Raw genomic sequence first — 15,950 nt, 5'->3', positions numbered from 1 at the left:
CTACAGCCATTTTTTCGACAGCTATGAGCTATTTGACACGCCTGTGCTGCAGACTGTGGCCCTAAGCAAGGTGCGTGGGGACGGGGGCCGTGCTGCGCCTGCGGAGTAAGGACCCGTCCACCCACCCCTCCCTCGCCAGGACATACTGGCTATGTTTCGGTCCATGAAGATCGCCAGCATCGACATCCTGCTAGACCTTGCCACAGCAAAGCTCGCGGCAACGGTGCACACGGAGGAAGGTAGGCTGGGCGCACGCTGCAATCTGTTGCGCCGTACGGTCGGGCCAGGTATGCCACCTGGGAGGCATTACCGACTACGCTCGTATGATGCCTGACCTCCTGTGCAGGCCTGGTGAAGCGGTACTCGTTCAACTGCGTGGAGGGCGAGGTGCTGCAGGCGACGGTGGACTCCGAGGCCTACCCAACCACCGTTGTGGCGGAGGCTGCTGAGCTGGACAAGTGGGTTTGCAACCTGGTCAGGCATAGCCAGTGGAGCTGCATCCCACAGCTGTTGTGTTCCACAAACTTCCAAGTGCCACCCTGACTCCTCCTTCTTACGCCTGCTTCTCCTGCACCGGCTGCCTTCTATGATCTCTGACTCGCCGCAGGCTGCTGTCGTCATTCTCCGCCACGGTGGATGAGATAACGCTCATCGTGCACCCGGTGTCAGCGGCCGCGGCCGCCAACGGCCACAAGGCCTGCGAGATGCGCAGCTACCTGGACCCGCTCAAAGGTGGCTGCGCGCTGTTTCCACGGGTGTGGGGCCGAGGAGCAGGGCCACGTGGGAGGGGCTCCTAGGCCGTACTCCGCAGCGCGGCTTGCGGTTGCGTGAGGCTGATGTGGGTTGTGCCGATCTGGGTCGGGGTGACGTTACGGGTCAGGCGCGCGTCATCCCCTCCCGCTGCTCCGTACCTGTCCAGACGGCACCTGTTTGTGTCTCATGGCCATGGGTAACGCCCGTCTGCCCCGCCGCCTCGCGCACCCACATCACCACACTAATGTGCAGCCGGCCAGGAGTCGGCGCTGCAAACCAGCCTGACGCTCGACACGCGCTCCGTGTTCACTTCCTACTGCCACAACTCCGAGCACCCGGCTGATGCCACCTTCAACGTCAAGGCAAGTGGTTACATGGGTCACCAGCATGGGGGTTTGGCAGAACCACATTCGCTTAGCTGCACTACACAACCTTCGCGGCTACTCGTGGCTCGCGCCAGTCGTGGGCGCTGCCCACGTTCCCAGCTCTTCCACTGTCCGCACAGCAAACGCCTCACACGCTCGCGCGCATGCGTACACGCAGCATACATACTGTCCACCTCATCCCGTGTCTTGTTTTCGTTATACGCACACACACACCCGCACACACACCCGCACAGGACTTCCGCACCATGTCGGGCATGTGCACCGCGCTGGGCGCTGACGTGGCGCTGCGCATGGAGACGGCCGGGGCGCCGGTGGTGGTGGAGCCGCACTTCCGGGGGCTGCGGGTGCGTGCGTGTGCGTGTGCGTGTTGGCGGAATGTCCGGGGCTGGGCAGGACATGACGCGGGATGCACGCTGGGTGCTGCATTCCCACACAGCGAAGAGTGAAAACGTAAAAACGCGGGAATATGTATGCGTTGCGGTGGCAGTACACGTAGGCGCGTTCGGGCTGGTGATGGGAGGCATATGCTGGCGCGCCAAATCCTCATGGCGGTGCTGTGACTGCTGTCGTACGTACGGCGCACCGCGTGCGTGTGCAGGAGGGCGGCGAGACGGACTTCACCGCAATGCTGGTGCTGGCCAGCGTGCCGGAGACCATGCTGGGGCCGGAGCACGCCGCCGCGATGGCGCAGATGGCGGAGCAGCGCGCGCAGGAGGCAGGCCCCGCCGCCGGCACCGGAGCGGGCGCGGGCGTGGGCGCGGGGCCGCCCGGCAGCGGCATTGGTGCGTACGGCGGCGGGGAGGACGGCATGGGCGAAGATGGCGGCGGTGCGGCGGCGGCGGCATACACCGGTGGGCACGGCGAGGATGATGGGGATTTTGAGATGGCGGAGCAAGGGGGCGCGTACGGCGCTGCCCAGCTTGCGGCCGCGCCGCAAGCGGCGGCGGCGCCTGCGGACGGGAAAGGTGGCCGGCGCCGGCTGCCAGGTGGCGCTGGGGCCTCACAGCTGCCGGCAGCAGCGGGGCCACGAGGTGTGTACGCGGCGGCTGCGGCGGCGGCTGGCATGCAGGCGCCCGCGCAGACGGAATCCATGGAAGGTGCGTGACCACACCTGCGGCCTGACCTGACCGCCCTACGCCCCTGCATCGCTTCCAATCCCTTTGCTATCATGCAATACTTCGTTCCCCTTCTAAATAGGCATGCCTGGAACCCCCCTCCTCGCCTTGGTGCACCGCAGATGACGTCCCAGCTCGCCGCAACGGCCGGCATGCAGCTGCGGCTGGCGGCGGTGGCGGCGGCGTCTTCACCGGTGTGCAGGGCGCCCTCGGCGGTGCGCGCGCTCAGATGCCGCCACCGCCCGCGCCCTACCGGCCCACGCCTGACCCCACAGGCCTGCAGCAGCACCTGCAGTTCATGCCAGGAGCCGGGGCCGACGCTGCGGCCACCACCACCGCCACAACCACGAGAGGAGGTGCGGACGACGGGACCAGCGGTGGCAGCGGCGGCGCGTGGCAGCAGCACCAGCAGCACCAGCATCCGGCTGATCCCCGCCGCGGCCCGGCATCCCACCAGCAGCAGCAGCAGCAGCAGCAACAGCAGCAACAGCAGCAACAGCAGCAAACTACGCCAGGGCAGCAGCCCGAGTACTTTGGCTTTGTGCGAGGTACGTCGCATGACAAGGTCGGGGAGGGATTCTTTGTTTGCGGTGGCCAGGGTCCTCACTCCTTACCTTGCTCCATGCATCCTGGACTCCCTGCCTTGGGCCCCCCGCAGGTGAGCTGGGCGAGCCCAGTCACACCGGTGGCGGGGCGCAGTCACGAGACGACTCCCAGGATCCCGAGAATCTGCCTGGCATGCGGTGGGTAGGCGGCGCCGAGCGGGGGTTGTGTTGCTCATTATCGCTCTGCCACGTTGCCCGATATGCTGTTCGCACCGATGGTTGCACTCATGCCAGAAAAAAATACTTCCGAATGCGTTTCTGGCCGCACTCTGATGGAGTGCGAACCTAACTGCCCGCTCAGGTCTCCCTACGGGCCGCAAGGTGGCGGTCGCAGCCAGCCCGGCGACGGCCAGCCGCCCGCCCCTTATCCAGCGCACCCACAGCAGCCCACACACCACCCGCAGCAGCAGCAGCAGCAGCGGCAGCAGCAGCAGCAGGCAGGCGCTGGGCCCATGTGGACCGACGGGCTCTCCGCCGGCAACACGGGCGGCAGCGGGCGCGGTGCCGGCAGCGCTCAGGGCGGCCAGCCGCCTTCCAACGCCACGGCAGCGGCGGGGCAGGCCGTGCCCCACCGCTCCGGCATCAGCAGCCCAGGTGCATGGGGCAGCGGTGCCGGTGGCGTGACGCCGGGGGGCGGCGAAGCTGTGCATGGCGCAGGCGCTTGCGGTGGCGACGCAGGGAGGAGCGCGGGCGGCATGGGCAGCCGCGGCGCCGGCGCGAGTAGCTGGGGCGCGGGCGGGGGCACTGGTGCTGGCGGGGTGGCTGCGTATGGCGGCACGTTGCAGCCGGGCCCGGGCGCGACGGCGCCCGAGGGCCACACCTGGGGCACGGTGGCGGCGGTTGGCGGCGTCGGTGCGCTACCGCACGGCGAGACGTCAGCGGAGGTGGGCATTAGCGGCGCGCTGCAGCACCGCCAGCACCAGCCGCCGCACCAGCCGCCGCGCCAGGCGGTTATCCATGCGGAGCTATTCGGCGATGACGACGACGAGGACGACGAGGAGGTGCCCGCCACGCCGCCGGAGCAGCAGGAGACGCGGTCAATGGGCCACGGCGTGTTGGGCATGGGAGGGCCGGATGCGGGCTGAGCTCGCAGGGAGAGGAGAGGTGGCGAACGGGACATAGTGGAAGGCACACGGCAGGGCGCGCAGTAGGGGGCAAGTGAAGCAGGGTTTGCTGTCATAACAACTTTTCCATTTGCGCGTAAGTACATGCATCGCGGCAAGCAATGCTGCAAGGAATGAGCGAGTCGTGAGGCTTCAGGGCGCTTCGTCGTGACGAAGGGAAAAAACCCTAGCATCGCATTTAAGCATCTTCGCGCGCGTCGTTTGACCGCTGCTTGTATCCTTTAATGTTTCCCACTGATAAACACACGCGTCTTACTGCATACGCCCATAGGGCTCAGGTCAACTCCAAACGTTTTTGCAACACCATCTTTGGAATCGCCGCGCGAAATGGCGCTACTCGCACGCACACTGCCTCCGGAGGTGCTGCAGGAGATAATTGAACTCCTCAGCCCACAGGAACGGTGGGAAGCGTGTGCGGTCGAAGCAGCGGAAACCGAAGGCCGCACTCCACGTCAACATCGCGCTGAACAGGGCTTTTGCAAGCGCTCACGGCCAGCTCGCGTTCCAACCACAATGTAAGCACAACGAACCTAAAATGCTGCTCGCAGGCACGCCGTGGTCCCGCTGGTCTGCAAGGCCTGGCTCGCCGCTGTTCACCCCCAGCGCTCGAACGCCTTCCTCTTTAAGGACCTCGTCGTTGCGTCTCCTGCAATGCTCGCGTCTGGCGCCCGTCCTGTCCGCACGCCGCTTGGCGACGACTCTCTCGCTTGCTACATCAGGGCGTGGTTGCTGGACCGGCGTCCCTGGGTGGAGCGGCTCACGGTGGACGTAAGCCCGGGGCCGACCGGCCGTGGCGAGGTCGCGGCATGGGCCAGCGCCTTCGGCAGGGCGCTACCGGCCCTGGCCCAGGAACCAGCATCTGGCGCCGGAAATCCTGGAGCTTGCGCCGAGGCGGCTTCCAATGAGCCCGGTGACGTCGAGGCTCCTGCTGGCGTGCGCGTGCTGACCATTGTGGGCCCCGGCGTGCGCGCTACCGAGTGCCGCCCCGCCCCAATCCCCCCCGCCTCCACCATCACCACCACCACCACGCCTGCCGACGCCGCGGGCACCGTGATCCTCGGCGCCTTTGCTCTGCCCTCCCTGGAGGAGCTCATCCTCTCGGACGTCCCCTGGGCCGCCTCGCTGCGGCCGCTGGTGGACCTGTGCCCCTCTGGGTGCGGCCTCGCGCGCCTGCGCCGCCTCACCCTCACGCGCTGCTTCTACCACGCCAGCAGCGCCGCAACCCCGCTCGGCGGCACCAGCAGCAGCACCAGCACCAGCAGCGGCCCCGGCAACAGCAGCGGCCTGGGCTCGGGGAGCGATGCCGGTTTTCCGGTTTTCAACCGCGACAGCACCGCCAGCACCGTCACCACGACCACCCACACCTTCGACGACGGCGCACCACTGGACGGTGGCGCGGCGGAGGCGTGGGAGGCGCTAGGGGCGCTGCTGGGGAAGTTGCCGTGCCTGGAGGTTCTGGATCTGTCGTACACACACGCCATGACGTACCTGGATCCAGCCCGTGGCGCCGCTGCTGCGCCCTGGCCGGCCCTGACGGCTCTCAAGCACCTTAGCCTGGCCCACGACCTGTCCGTGCAGCCGCCGCCGCCTGCGCCCGAGTGGACATGGCGGCCGGCCGCGGGCGCGACTGTGAGCGCTTGCGGTGCGGCGTCGGAGGTGGTGGGCGCCGGAGGGGCGGGCCCGTCAAGTGTTGGTCACGCGAGGCAGGCGGCACAGCTGCCAGCGAGCTACGCCGCGGCCTGCAACGGCACCGCAGCAGAGCAGCTGGCGCACCTCTCCCTGGGCTCTGAGGAGTCGGAGGACGAGGTGGAGGAGTTGAAGGACGGGCCCATCGCCGGAGCAGCAGTCGGACCAGCAACCGCGTCTGCCACTGAAGCTGCAAGCGGAGCTGCATTCCAAGCGGCAGCCGAAGCGGCAGCCGAAGCGGCAGCCGAAGCGGCAGCCGAAGCGGCGGCCGAGGCTGCAGCGGCACAGGAGGCGGAGGATGGGGCGTGGGCCTTGCTAGCCGGGCATGTGCCTTCGCACCTCCCGACACAGACGCAGACGCTTGAGCCCCTGCTGCAGCAGGAATTCGACTCCTCGCTGTTGACGGTGGACGCGGCGCACGCGGCGGTGGAGCTGCTGACGTGGCTGCCGCGCTGCGCCGCGCTGGTGACGCTGGACCTGCGCGGCTGCGGCCTGGAGGCGGTGCCGCTGGCGGTGGTGCACCTGAGGCAGCTGCAGCGACTGGACCTGCAGGTGCTTGGGGCTGGGGTGGGGCTGGGTTGGGGTGGGATGGAACGGGGTGCCGGGTAGCATTGGTACAGCAGGCACTCACAGGGCTGGGTGTGAAGTGAGAGACGCTGGAAAGAGGGGGATAGCGTGGGGAGTGGCCACGGCGCTGCTACACAAGCTCACGCGAGCCTCCGCCAAGGACGGAAGGATGATGCACCCAGGCTGCTGAGGTCTGCTTGTGCAAGCCAGGGGGATCCCGGCTCAGCCCCATGCCACCTCTCTGCCGCCGCCACCGCCGCCGCCGCGCAGGACAATCCGCTAGTGAGCCTGCGGCTGCCTGGCCCGCTGGAGTCGCTGACGTGGCTGCGCCTCAGCACCGACCCCTGCTATGACATGTTGTACAACATGACCGCGGCGGAGGTACGGCACGGGGGGGGGCTTGGGCAGCACGGCAGGGGGGCTGGGAGGCACGGCGGAAGGGCATGGAATGGAGGCCAGGGACGGGGGAAGGCGAAAGGTGGCCGGTTGGGAAATGGGGACGGACATCGGGATCGGGGCTGTCTGGAGCGGATACGTCACAGTCCCGCATTACCGCATACACAGCCGGCATTTTTGGCTGCACCGTACCGTGTGTGTATGTGTAGGTGGGTGAGGCGGTCGCGGTTGATGAGATGATGGTGGCGGAACTGCCCACGCCCGCCCTGGAGGAGCTGGAGGTAGGTGGGGGGCGCGGTGTGGCACCGGCGGCCCTGCCACTAGATTGCAAGTGGGCATGGAATAAACAAGTGAACGGGACCGGTATCTTGGCTGCGCAAGTGAACCCCTGGTTGATTGCCCAATGCCCGCCTTGCCACGCCCGCATGGGCCATACCTCAAAGCTCCATGGACCCTAACCTATGCAACCGGCCGCGACCCAGTACCACCCGGCGCCTACCGCGGTACCTGACCTTTGGCTCGCTCCCTGCCACTGCCGTGCAGGTGGACAGCACTAGTGACAGGGCGCTGGATGCAGTGGCACAGGCGGCGGCGGGGCTGGCGGCGCTGCGGCGCATGGTGCTGGCCAACCCCCACACCGGCGTCACCAGCAGCCGCGTGGTGCAGGCAGCACTGCTGTAGTGTGGGCAGCACTGGTGTAGCCGTGCGGGGCGTGTGCCTTTGCGCATGTGTTGGATGGTAACGTGTCATGGCGCGGGTCAGTGACTTGTCCGTTTGAAGTACCTCTGAAATAGCTTGTGCATTGTTTGAAGTAAACTGTGATGGCGTGATGCGCGCACAGTGTTTGTTTGTTGATGCTAGCATGCTTGCGTGCGGCCCAGTGTTGTCGAGTGGTAGCAACAGGCACCTGATAGCTTGGCAGCATATGTAACAGTGTTCCAGGTGCTTGGGGCTTCGCCCTCTCGTCCCCAGCCCCTAGTAGAGGTAGGATAGGCCGACGGCGATGCAGGCGGCAGGCCGCTGAGGTCCGGAGCAGGGTGATCGCAGTCCACGTCATTCGGTCACTGCGTCAGCCGGTCCCTCTTGTAACTGGTGCAATCTGCCCTCGCAACGGGCAAGGCGATACTGTGAGGTTGGTTTACTGCCGTATGGAAACCAGAGAACACGCAGCGTGGGCCGCCAGCTATGCGGTGGTAAAACAACTTTGCACCGCCACGGCACTGCCATCTTGTAAACCTGACACAAACAGGTACGACTCTTACAGCAAGGTCCCCGTTGCGCTATGCGCCGAGGCTCACGAGCAGTAGCTGCGATGGCGTGCGTATCTTTCCTGCTGCACCAACCCCCACACGTGCAGTTCTCTATACTCCTCCGCTCGCGGCGCGTAGCTCACAGGTACTAGTTACATCCCAACCTACGCACCCACACATACAGGCAGCTCACGGAGACTACCAGCACCGACCGGTACGGAATACTAACCAAACGCCGCTACCCAGCACACCCATAACCTAAGCCCACCGGCAAATTAGCGCACCCCCGGCCCTGCTGCATGCCACCGCCTGCCGCCTGCCACAGCCTGTAGCGCCGCTCTACCTACTCTATGCACCCCCGCTGCCCAGGACTCACACACAGGCACTGGCACGGCAGATGCCATGGCCACCTTTGCCAGCCCACGCAAGCCGCCACCTCCGTGCACCTCCTATCCTCCCCAGTGTGGGCTGGTATCTACATCCCCCGCCCCAGGCGGCGCTCATTGCGCGCCGCAGCTACAAGTACCAGCAGCACCCAGGGCCCCTACCACAACTGCCGCTGTCCCCGCGCCCACGACACCTTAGCCGTAATCGGGGTCCTCAATCGAATGCGGCCGGTCGCGCGGGTTGCGCTGCCGCCGGTCCGCAATGACCTTGGGGTCCAGAGGCGTCAGCGTCCCGGCGCCCTCCTCGCCCTTGTCGGCACGCGTGCGGCGCGTGCTGGCGGCCGCCTTGCGCGCGCGCAGCATGCGGCTCAGCTTGCTGTCCTCATCCGCAGCCACCGAGCCCGAGGCGGGCCCAGCCGCCGCCGCGGCGTCCTCGTCGTCGTCCGTGCTGCCGCTGATGGAGATGATGCCGTCGCTGTCGGGCGCAGGCGCGGTGGTGGTGCGGCTGCGGCGGACCTTGCGCGCCGCTGGCGCGGGCGCGGGCGCCGGAGGCTCCTCGGGCGCTGGCTCCGGCGCCGGCTCCGGCGCGGGCAGGCGCGTGCGGCGGGCGCCGCCGGGGACCAGCACGCCCGGAGCTCTGGAGCTGGCCGCGGGAGAGGCCGGAGCGGAGCGTACGGGCGCCGTGGCAGAGGTGGAGGGGGCGGAGGGGCGGATGCTGGAGCCGGCGGCGCCGGACTCCCAGGGGTTCTGGGCCTTGCGACGCGGCGTCAGCACGGAGGCTGGGCCGCCGGCGTCTGCAGGGCGGGGCAAAAGCAACGGGCACAACAAGCCCGTCAGTACTCCATACACTACAACTGGGTACGTGCACAGAAGGGGTGAGGTGTGGGGGCAACAGTATGTAGTACGGTCATGGGCACGCCCTCACTCCTCAGCGACTGCAAAAACTCATGAGGCCGTGTCCCATGCTCACCCTCTGGCTCCCCGCGGGCCCGGTTGGCCCGCGCTGCCGCGTCGGCACGCGCCTCCGCCACCTCCGCCACGTGAGCATCGCGCGGGTCGTGCTCGTAAGCGATGGCAATGACCTGCGGGGCGACACCGCACACACGACGCGTACATGTGGGTCTGTTTGATCCACCGCATTCCCTAGACGGCTGGCTAGCAATAACGCGGTCGAATGCCGTTCCTGCGTAAGCACCCCGACCACTTCGCCCCCCCCCTCTCGCTGCAGGGCCCCACCTCTGGCCGCTTGTTGTTGAAGGCGATGCAGCGGCGCTTGACGGCGTCGATGGCCGCCCGCTCCACCTCCACCAGACTGCAGGTGCCCGACAGCCGGGCCACCGCATTCTCCACAGCCTGTTGCGCATGGAGGTTGCGTACCGTACCATGCATTCAGTTCCGTATCGGTGTTGACGAAAGGAGGACGCCGCGTGCTGCTGCTTGCTTTTGCCCCGCTCAGCATGCGTGTGCGTGCCCTGGTCTCCACTCGCGTTCCACCCGCCGCAACACATCCGACCTTCAGGAAACCGCCGCCCCAGCTGACTCTCATAAGCCCCTTCTAACCTCGCAACCACCCCCAAAACCCCATCGCCTCACCGCCGTCAGCTCCGCCGGCAGCTTGCCCTCATCCGTCCACATGCCGCGTGTGGTGACACGCACGCCGCAACCCAGTCCGTAGTCGCCCGCGCTGCGCCGGATCACGTCCACGCCCACCACCACCACGCCCTCCATCGCCATCGTGCCGCGCATGTCGATCTCCATCTCCTGCAAGGGTGGGTGAATGGTTTTGCAGGCGTGGCTAGTTAGACCATGGCGCTGATGACCAGGCGCAGCGGGTGGCGCTTGTGTCCACCATCCCATAAGGGGCGAGGGCGCAAGCGGTGCCGGGGTTGGGTACGTTCATGACATTCATGACATTTGTAGCAGTAGTATAGCAGGGGGGGCGATACGGCAGCCGATTGCCGGTCGGCACAGGGCTGCGTGGGGGGCCCGGCCCGTGCATGATGACGGCATCAAGGAGACGGAGAAACAGCCCCGCCGCCCCGCCCCGTCCTGTCCTGTCGTGCTCACCGTGCGTGTGCCGGTGCCCTTGCCGCCGTCGTTGAAGAAGTAGGTGGGCTCCTCGCCGTCGTACTTGACCATGGTGGGCGCCTCGAAGCCGCCGCGGGCCGCCGCCACTGCCATGGAGCCCGTGGACACGGTGTTGCGGTTGCGCCGCTCGCGCACCGCCAGCATCTCGCCGTTGCGAATGACCTGAAGATAAAGCAGTTTATGATGAGGAATAATACTGATAAGTTAGGACAGTCAACGTGCACAGTAAACGAGGCGTAAGGATGGAGTCCGAGAGAAGCCCGCCACCACCAAAAGCATTTATGACAGACGACCGCAAGTCTTGGTACAAGTAGCAGCTCACGTCTGTGAAGTTGACGCCGGCTCGCGTCTTGGCCAGCAGCGCGTGCTCTGTGAGGAACGCGTACTCGCCGTGCACGGGCAGGAAGTGCTGCGGGCGCACCGACTGCAGCAGCTCCACCAGCTCCTCCTGGTAGGCGTGGCCTGCAGGGCGTGCGTGTGTTAAAAAACGAAACGAAAGCCCGCCCAGACGACGCCGGAGTTACTTACCGATACCCACCATTCGCGTGCGTGTGTGTGTGTGTGTGTGTGTGTGTGTGTGTGTGTGTGTGTGACTGTGTGTGTGTGACTGTATGTGTGTGTGCGCGCGCGTGTGTGTTAAAGAAGGAATTGAAAGCCCGCTCAGCTGGTTGTGTGTGTGCATAATGGGTGGGGTCGGGGGTGGGTTGTAAGTTAAGGGTTATGGGTAGGGGGCTGCAAACTCAGGGCAGTGGGAACGGAATATCCTGTTGGCTGTGGGCCCAGGACAGAGGAGCCGCACCTCCACATCACGTACGTGATACCCAACGCCCCGTTGCCACTGCCGCTGGCCCCCGCTCCGCTTCATCTCCTTCAAACCTGCATCCCTGCCCGCCTGCCTGCTCTCTCACCCGAGGTGTGCAGGTTGTCGGCGCGGCTCTGCCTCACGCGCGCGCCCTGCCCCGCCAGTGCGTTGAGCATCTTGGTCACCTTGCCCTCATTGCCGGGGATGACCTTGGCGCTGTACAGCAGCAGGTCCTGAGGGAGGGTTACATTCATGATTAGTTAAGGAAGTGGTAGACGGTAGACCATCTTGGGGGGAGGGGGGTTGCAAGGAGTGGTACAGAGAAGTGTAGCGAAGTAGACAGGGGCCACGGGTGTCACTCAGTACAGCGCCATGGCGAACTCGTCTACCCCGCTCTCTCGTGTGGCCATCAAACGCACACATACACATGAAGATGCACGGTGTACACTCCTTTGCCTTGTGACTTCTCCCCAAACACCGGGATCCATGCATGCAAACACTCAGCAGCTGTCTACCCCTCCCGCCGCCCGTCGCTCACCCCGGGCAGTGTCTTGAGGATGTTGGACTGGTCACGGGCCGCCATGGACAGCTGCGCCCGCGGCTCTCCCTGACTGCCCGTAGTCACAATCAGCACCTGCAGGTGTGCGTGAGAGAGGGGTCGTTCGTGTGTGTTTTAAGGTTCGTACGTGTGTTTGTGTCATTCGGGGGCAAACATGGAGCCAGGGCGGCGAGCCTGCTCACACCACACACACCCTTCCCTCGATCGATCTGCAGCTGATAACTGCTGCTTTCCCCCTCTCCTCAACCCCACAGCCCCCTCTAGCTTTCCCCCTCTCCCGACCCCCACAGCCCCTTCCAGCTTTCCCCCTCTCCCCACCTCGTTGGGGTTGGCGTGCCTCAGCTGCTCGGTGGGCATGAGCTCCTTGGGGTCGAAGGGCGCGCGGCCGTCCCGCCAGGCGGCCTCCAGGTAGTGGTTCAGGGAGGCGCCTGAGGGGGTCGCGTGTGTGTGTGTGTGTGTGTGTGTGTGTGTGTTAAAGAGCACAAGGAAAACGTTGCGCAAAGACAGTGTGTGTGTGTGTGTATGTGTGTGTGGTGGGGATTACATTCATGATTATTTAAGAAGGGGGGGCCAGGAGGGATTGAGGGTTGGTTGGAAGAGACGAGGACGTGTCTGGTGTGTGTGTGTGTGTGGGGGGGGGTTGCAAGGATTGGTACAGAGAAGTGTAGCGGGGAGTACACTCATGATTACTTGTGTCGAGTGCCTCACTGAAACCCCCTCCCCCGCCCCGCGGTACCGCGCTCACCCACGAAGCAGATCTTCCGCCCCGCCGCGTCCGCCGCGCGCTTCACGCCGTACAGGCGGTGGAGGTTGGATGCGAACTGGGTGCAGATGACCCGGCCCCGACCGTTGTGCTCCAACACCTTCTCCACCAGGGAGTCGTGCACCACCTGAGGGGAGGAGGGGAGCGGCGGGGAGGAGGAGGGAAGGGGAGGAGGGAATCAGAGGAGGGAAGGAGAGGAGGGGAGGCAAGGAGGGAAGGGAGAGGAGTGTGGCGGGGGGTTATGTGCCCGAGCCCAATCGGTCCCAAGAGTCCTGGAATCGTCGCCCGTAAGAAGAAGGGGCGCACTCGTCTGCAGTTGCCTGCGCCCCTTCATTCCGAGCGTTTCTCACAATCCCTGCCCCATGCGGCCATCCCCACCACCCTGCCCACAGCCCAGTCCACATCCCTGTACGCTGGCTTCAGCCGCGCCCCCTCTCTGCGCCCTCCCCGCTCCTCTGCGCCCTTCCGAGCCGCACCCGCACCCCCACCCGCACCTGCTCGCTGAGTGTGCGGCCGGGGCTGAGCACGTTTGTGGAGTCGCTCATCATGAGCGCCACGGGCTCACTGCCCAGCGCCATGAACAGCTCGCGGTCGAACTGCTCGCCGTCCAGAGGGTTCTCGTCGATCTTCCAGTCGCCTGCGTGTGCGTGTGTGTGTGTGTGTGTGTGTGTGCGTGTGTGTGTGTGTGTGTGTGTGTGTGTGTGTGTGTGTGTGTGTGCACGAGTGGGGACTGGGTTGCGGGAGGGGGTTGCGGATACTGCAAGGATTGCGCGAGGTTGGGAGCAAGCACGTAGCCGAAGGTGGCGGAGGGGAGTCCAAGGTTGGGCATCGGCACAAGCCTCGCACTCGTGCTCGCACTCGCCCGCGTATCGATGTCTCACCGGTGTGCACAATGGTTCCCTCGTCGCTGCGCATGATGAGGCCGCAGCAGTCCGGGATGGAGTGCGTCACGCGCACCGGCTCGATCCTGTGAGCCACAGCCGCGGATGCACGTCAACAAGGCAGCGGCGACAGGGGCGAAGATTAGCGAACAACCGTATCGTATCGGGACCTCGCGGCACGCATCTTCCCTTCAGCCTCTTAGACACATCCCCTTTGCAATTCATTGCTCTGCCCCCGAGTCCCCGACAACGCCCCTTCCCCTTAGATTTACAGGACCAGTCGCGCAGTCGCCCTCAGCGAGCGCCACACTCACTCGAAGGGCCCCGCCTGGAAGCGCTGCCGCATGTCAAAGGTGATGAAGCGCTTCTCGTCCCATAGGTTGTACTCGGTGAGACGCCGCTTCACCAGCTGCATCACGAAGGACGAGGCGTAGATGGGCGTGGCCGGGTCCAGAGCCGGAACCACCTGGGGAGGGGGGGAGCAGACGGGGAGGAGGAGAGGTTTGGAGGGGGGTGTTGTCAGGTTTGCGCAGAGGTGGGTTACATGCCCGAGCCCAACGACTAAGACCCAGTGGGGGCGGCGCATAGACGGGGATGTGGGACGGTTTGAGTGTAGCAGTACTGGTTAGCCCCGTCATGCCCGCCCCTCCCCCTCCACGCCCTCCCTTGCCACTCCGCCTGCCCCTCCCCCTCCACGCCCTCCTGTACCACTCGCCCCCCCGTATCGCTACCCGCTGCCCCGCTCCCCCGCTGCCGGCTGCTTACCCATGGCAGCGCGCCGATGTGGTCCTCGTGGCCGTGTGTGATGATGAGCGCCTCGATGCGGTCCTTCCACTGAGCCAGGAAGTCGGTGTCGGGTAGGATCTTCTGCATGCCCAGGTCGGAGAAGCTGCAGGAGGGCAGGAAGGCGGGGAGCATGTTCAGCTACGGTATACCGCGCTGCCGCACCATCACCTCCGCCCCGACCGGCAACCCGCGCCCTCGCTCTCACTCCCCCCTCCTTGCTCTTGCTCCCCACCCTGCTTTCGACAATGCATACGGTATGGACTACCGTACCTCCTCGCTGTGCCCCCTCTCCGCTCCCTTTTCTCATCCCCTTTCCAGATCACAGCCTGCACTCACTCGGGGAACATCAGGCCGGCGTCAATGACCACGTATCTGTCGCCCACGCCCGCCAACATGCAGTTCATGCCGATCTCGCCCAGGCCGCCGATGGGCAGGATGCGCAGCGGCGGGCCGCCGTTGGTCGGCGGGCCCGGGAAGGGCTTGTACCTGCGCTTCTGCAGCGCGCTGCCCAAGTGCTCCTGCGGGTGGCGCGTGTGAGAGTTGCGTCGGTGTGTGTTTGAGCGGTGTGATTGCTTGAGTCGTGATACGCTGTTGTGTCGTTGTGGGTGTTCTGGAAGGGTTTGCGCAGTGTGTGCAGGTGCGGTGGAGGGCATGGGCGGGCTGTGGTGCAGGGCCAGAGCTGGAGGGCACCTGGGGCCCGGAGCCTGTCACCTCTCCGGGTGGACGTGTGAGGCTGTGTGTCCACAATGGCACGCCCCTGCCCGCCAGCGCCCTTGGGCGCAGATAGCGTGCGCGCACACCGTTTGACCAGGGTTACGGGATGCGCATACCTACCCTCTGTGCATGCCAAAGCCCCCAAGCCTCGCGCCTTGAACCCGCAGTAGCTGCTTTGGCCCCGGCGCTGTCTTCTGCCACCAGCACCCCCACCTGCTGCTGCTCCTCCTTCTTCTCCTCCTCCTACTCCCCTACCTGCCCGTCACTGGCCACGTAGCTCTTGAGCGTCATGCCGCTCTCGCTCACGTACGTCTTGCCGCGGCGGTTGCCGCCGCCGCCCCCGCCGCGGCCCCCGCCCCGGCCGCCGCCCCGGCCGCCGCCACCGCCACCTGCGTACACGAGCGAAGGAAGGGCCAGGCGCCGAAGGGCCAGGCGTTGTCATGGGTTCGGGTAGGGCCACGGCGGCCCCGCGCGAGCCTGGACTCTGGAGGCGTGCGTGTGCGTCACGTAGCCGCGGCCGACAGGACCCTGCTTGGTGTGCTCCCTGCTGCCAATAGAAGCAAGCTTCGATCCCGACTCGCAGCAAACCCTTGATTCCGACCGTGTGTGCCCCGTGTGACCCCCCCCCCGCCCAGCGGTCTGGCAGAAGCGCTGTCGCAGCAAATGAATACAAGCGCCATGGATATGCCTAAGCATCATGGACGCATGCAGGACACCAATTTGTGCTTTGGTTGTAGCGTTCATAACGCGCGGGGCAACTGCGCATGCCCCGGGCAACTGCGCACCTCTCCCGCCTTGCGTGCGCCAGCGCTCTGAATTATCCGCCTGAGCTACGACATTACGCGTACTGAGGCTCCGTGCTCGCTGGGCCGCCGGCGCCGGCGAGGTGCTGGCCGGGGAAACCCCAGCCAGAACTTGACCTCCTTGCATGTGCACCGATATATGCACAACAATTGTTCGTTGCTTTTGATTGTCGACACTGAAGGCGTTCTCACGAAGCCGTGGCTTGAGAACCGACAGATGCCGGAGGGCCACTCCGATTGCGCCTTCTCCCAAACCACGCAATGATTATTGTAACTTATGATAACA

The 15,950-nt window shown here is 65.6% G+C and overlaps 3 protein-coding genes across 3 annotated transcripts; 2 read left to right on the top strand and 1 right to left on the bottom strand.

The window, feature by feature from the left end:
• Nucleotides 1-29: 29 nt before the first annotated feature.
• On the top strand, nucleotides 30-4,175 carry CHLRE_16g682950v5 (uncharacterized protein). Its single transcript, XM_043071479.1, has 10 exons — nucleotides 30-70; nucleotides 140-239; nucleotides 347-458; nucleotides 608-732; nucleotides 1,006-1,115; nucleotides 1,373-1,483; nucleotides 1,738-2,236; nucleotides 2,377-2,802; nucleotides 2,913-2,997; nucleotides 3,161-4,175. The coding sequence occupies exons 2-10, from the start codon at nucleotides 152-154 to the stop codon at nucleotides 3,942-3,944; spliced, it is 2,340 nt and encodes a 779-aa protein (XP_042915976.1). The 5' UTR covers nucleotides 30-70; nucleotides 140-151; the 3' UTR covers nucleotides 3,945-4,175.
• Nucleotides 4,176-4,229: 54 nt separating this feature from the next.
• CHLRE_16g683000v5 (uncharacterized protein) lies at nucleotides 4,230-7,733 on the top strand. Its single transcript, XM_043071480.1, has 5 exons — nucleotides 4,230-4,384; nucleotides 4,532-6,221; nucleotides 6,507-6,617; nucleotides 6,842-6,913; nucleotides 7,176-7,733. The coding sequence occupies exons 1-5, from the start codon at nucleotides 4,311-4,313 to the stop codon at nucleotides 7,311-7,313; spliced, it is 2,085 nt and encodes a 694-aa protein (XP_042915975.1). The 5' UTR covers nucleotides 4,230-4,310; the 3' UTR covers nucleotides 7,314-7,733.
• Nucleotides 7,734-7,878: 145 nt separating this feature from the next.
• Nucleotides 7,879-15,939, bottom strand: CHLRE_16g683050v5 (uncharacterized protein). Its single transcript, XM_001692018.2, has 17 exons — nucleotides 15,647-15,939; nucleotides 15,117-15,250; nucleotides 14,484-14,665; nucleotides 14,127-14,250; nucleotides 13,676-13,827; nucleotides 13,362-13,447; nucleotides 12,975-13,117; nucleotides 12,463-12,607; nucleotides 12,036-12,145; nucleotides 11,697-11,792; nucleotides 11,265-11,391; nucleotides 10,679-10,818; nucleotides 10,336-10,518; nucleotides 9,862-10,029; nucleotides 9,505-9,621; nucleotides 9,239-9,350; nucleotides 7,879-9,062 (listed from the first exon to the last, which is right to left on the bottom strand). Exons 1-17 carry the CDS (start codon nucleotides 15,789-15,791, stop codon nucleotides 8,464-8,466), a joined length of 2,763 nt encoding a protein of 920 aa, XP_001692070.2. The 5' UTR covers nucleotides 15,792-15,939; the 3' UTR covers nucleotides 7,879-8,463.
• Nucleotides 15,940-15,950: the final 11 nt, after the last annotated feature.

Source organism: Chlamydomonas reinhardtii, chromosome 16, assembly GCF_000002595.2.
Source record: "Chlamydomonas reinhardtii strain CC-503 cw92 mt+ chromosome 16, whole genome shotgun sequence".
Taxonomy (NCBI): Eukaryota; Viridiplantae; Chlorophyta; class Chlorophyceae; order Chlamydomonadales; family Chlamydomonadaceae; genus Chlamydomonas; species Chlamydomonas reinhardtii.
This window is presented reverse-complemented; position numbering and strand designations above follow the sequence as displayed.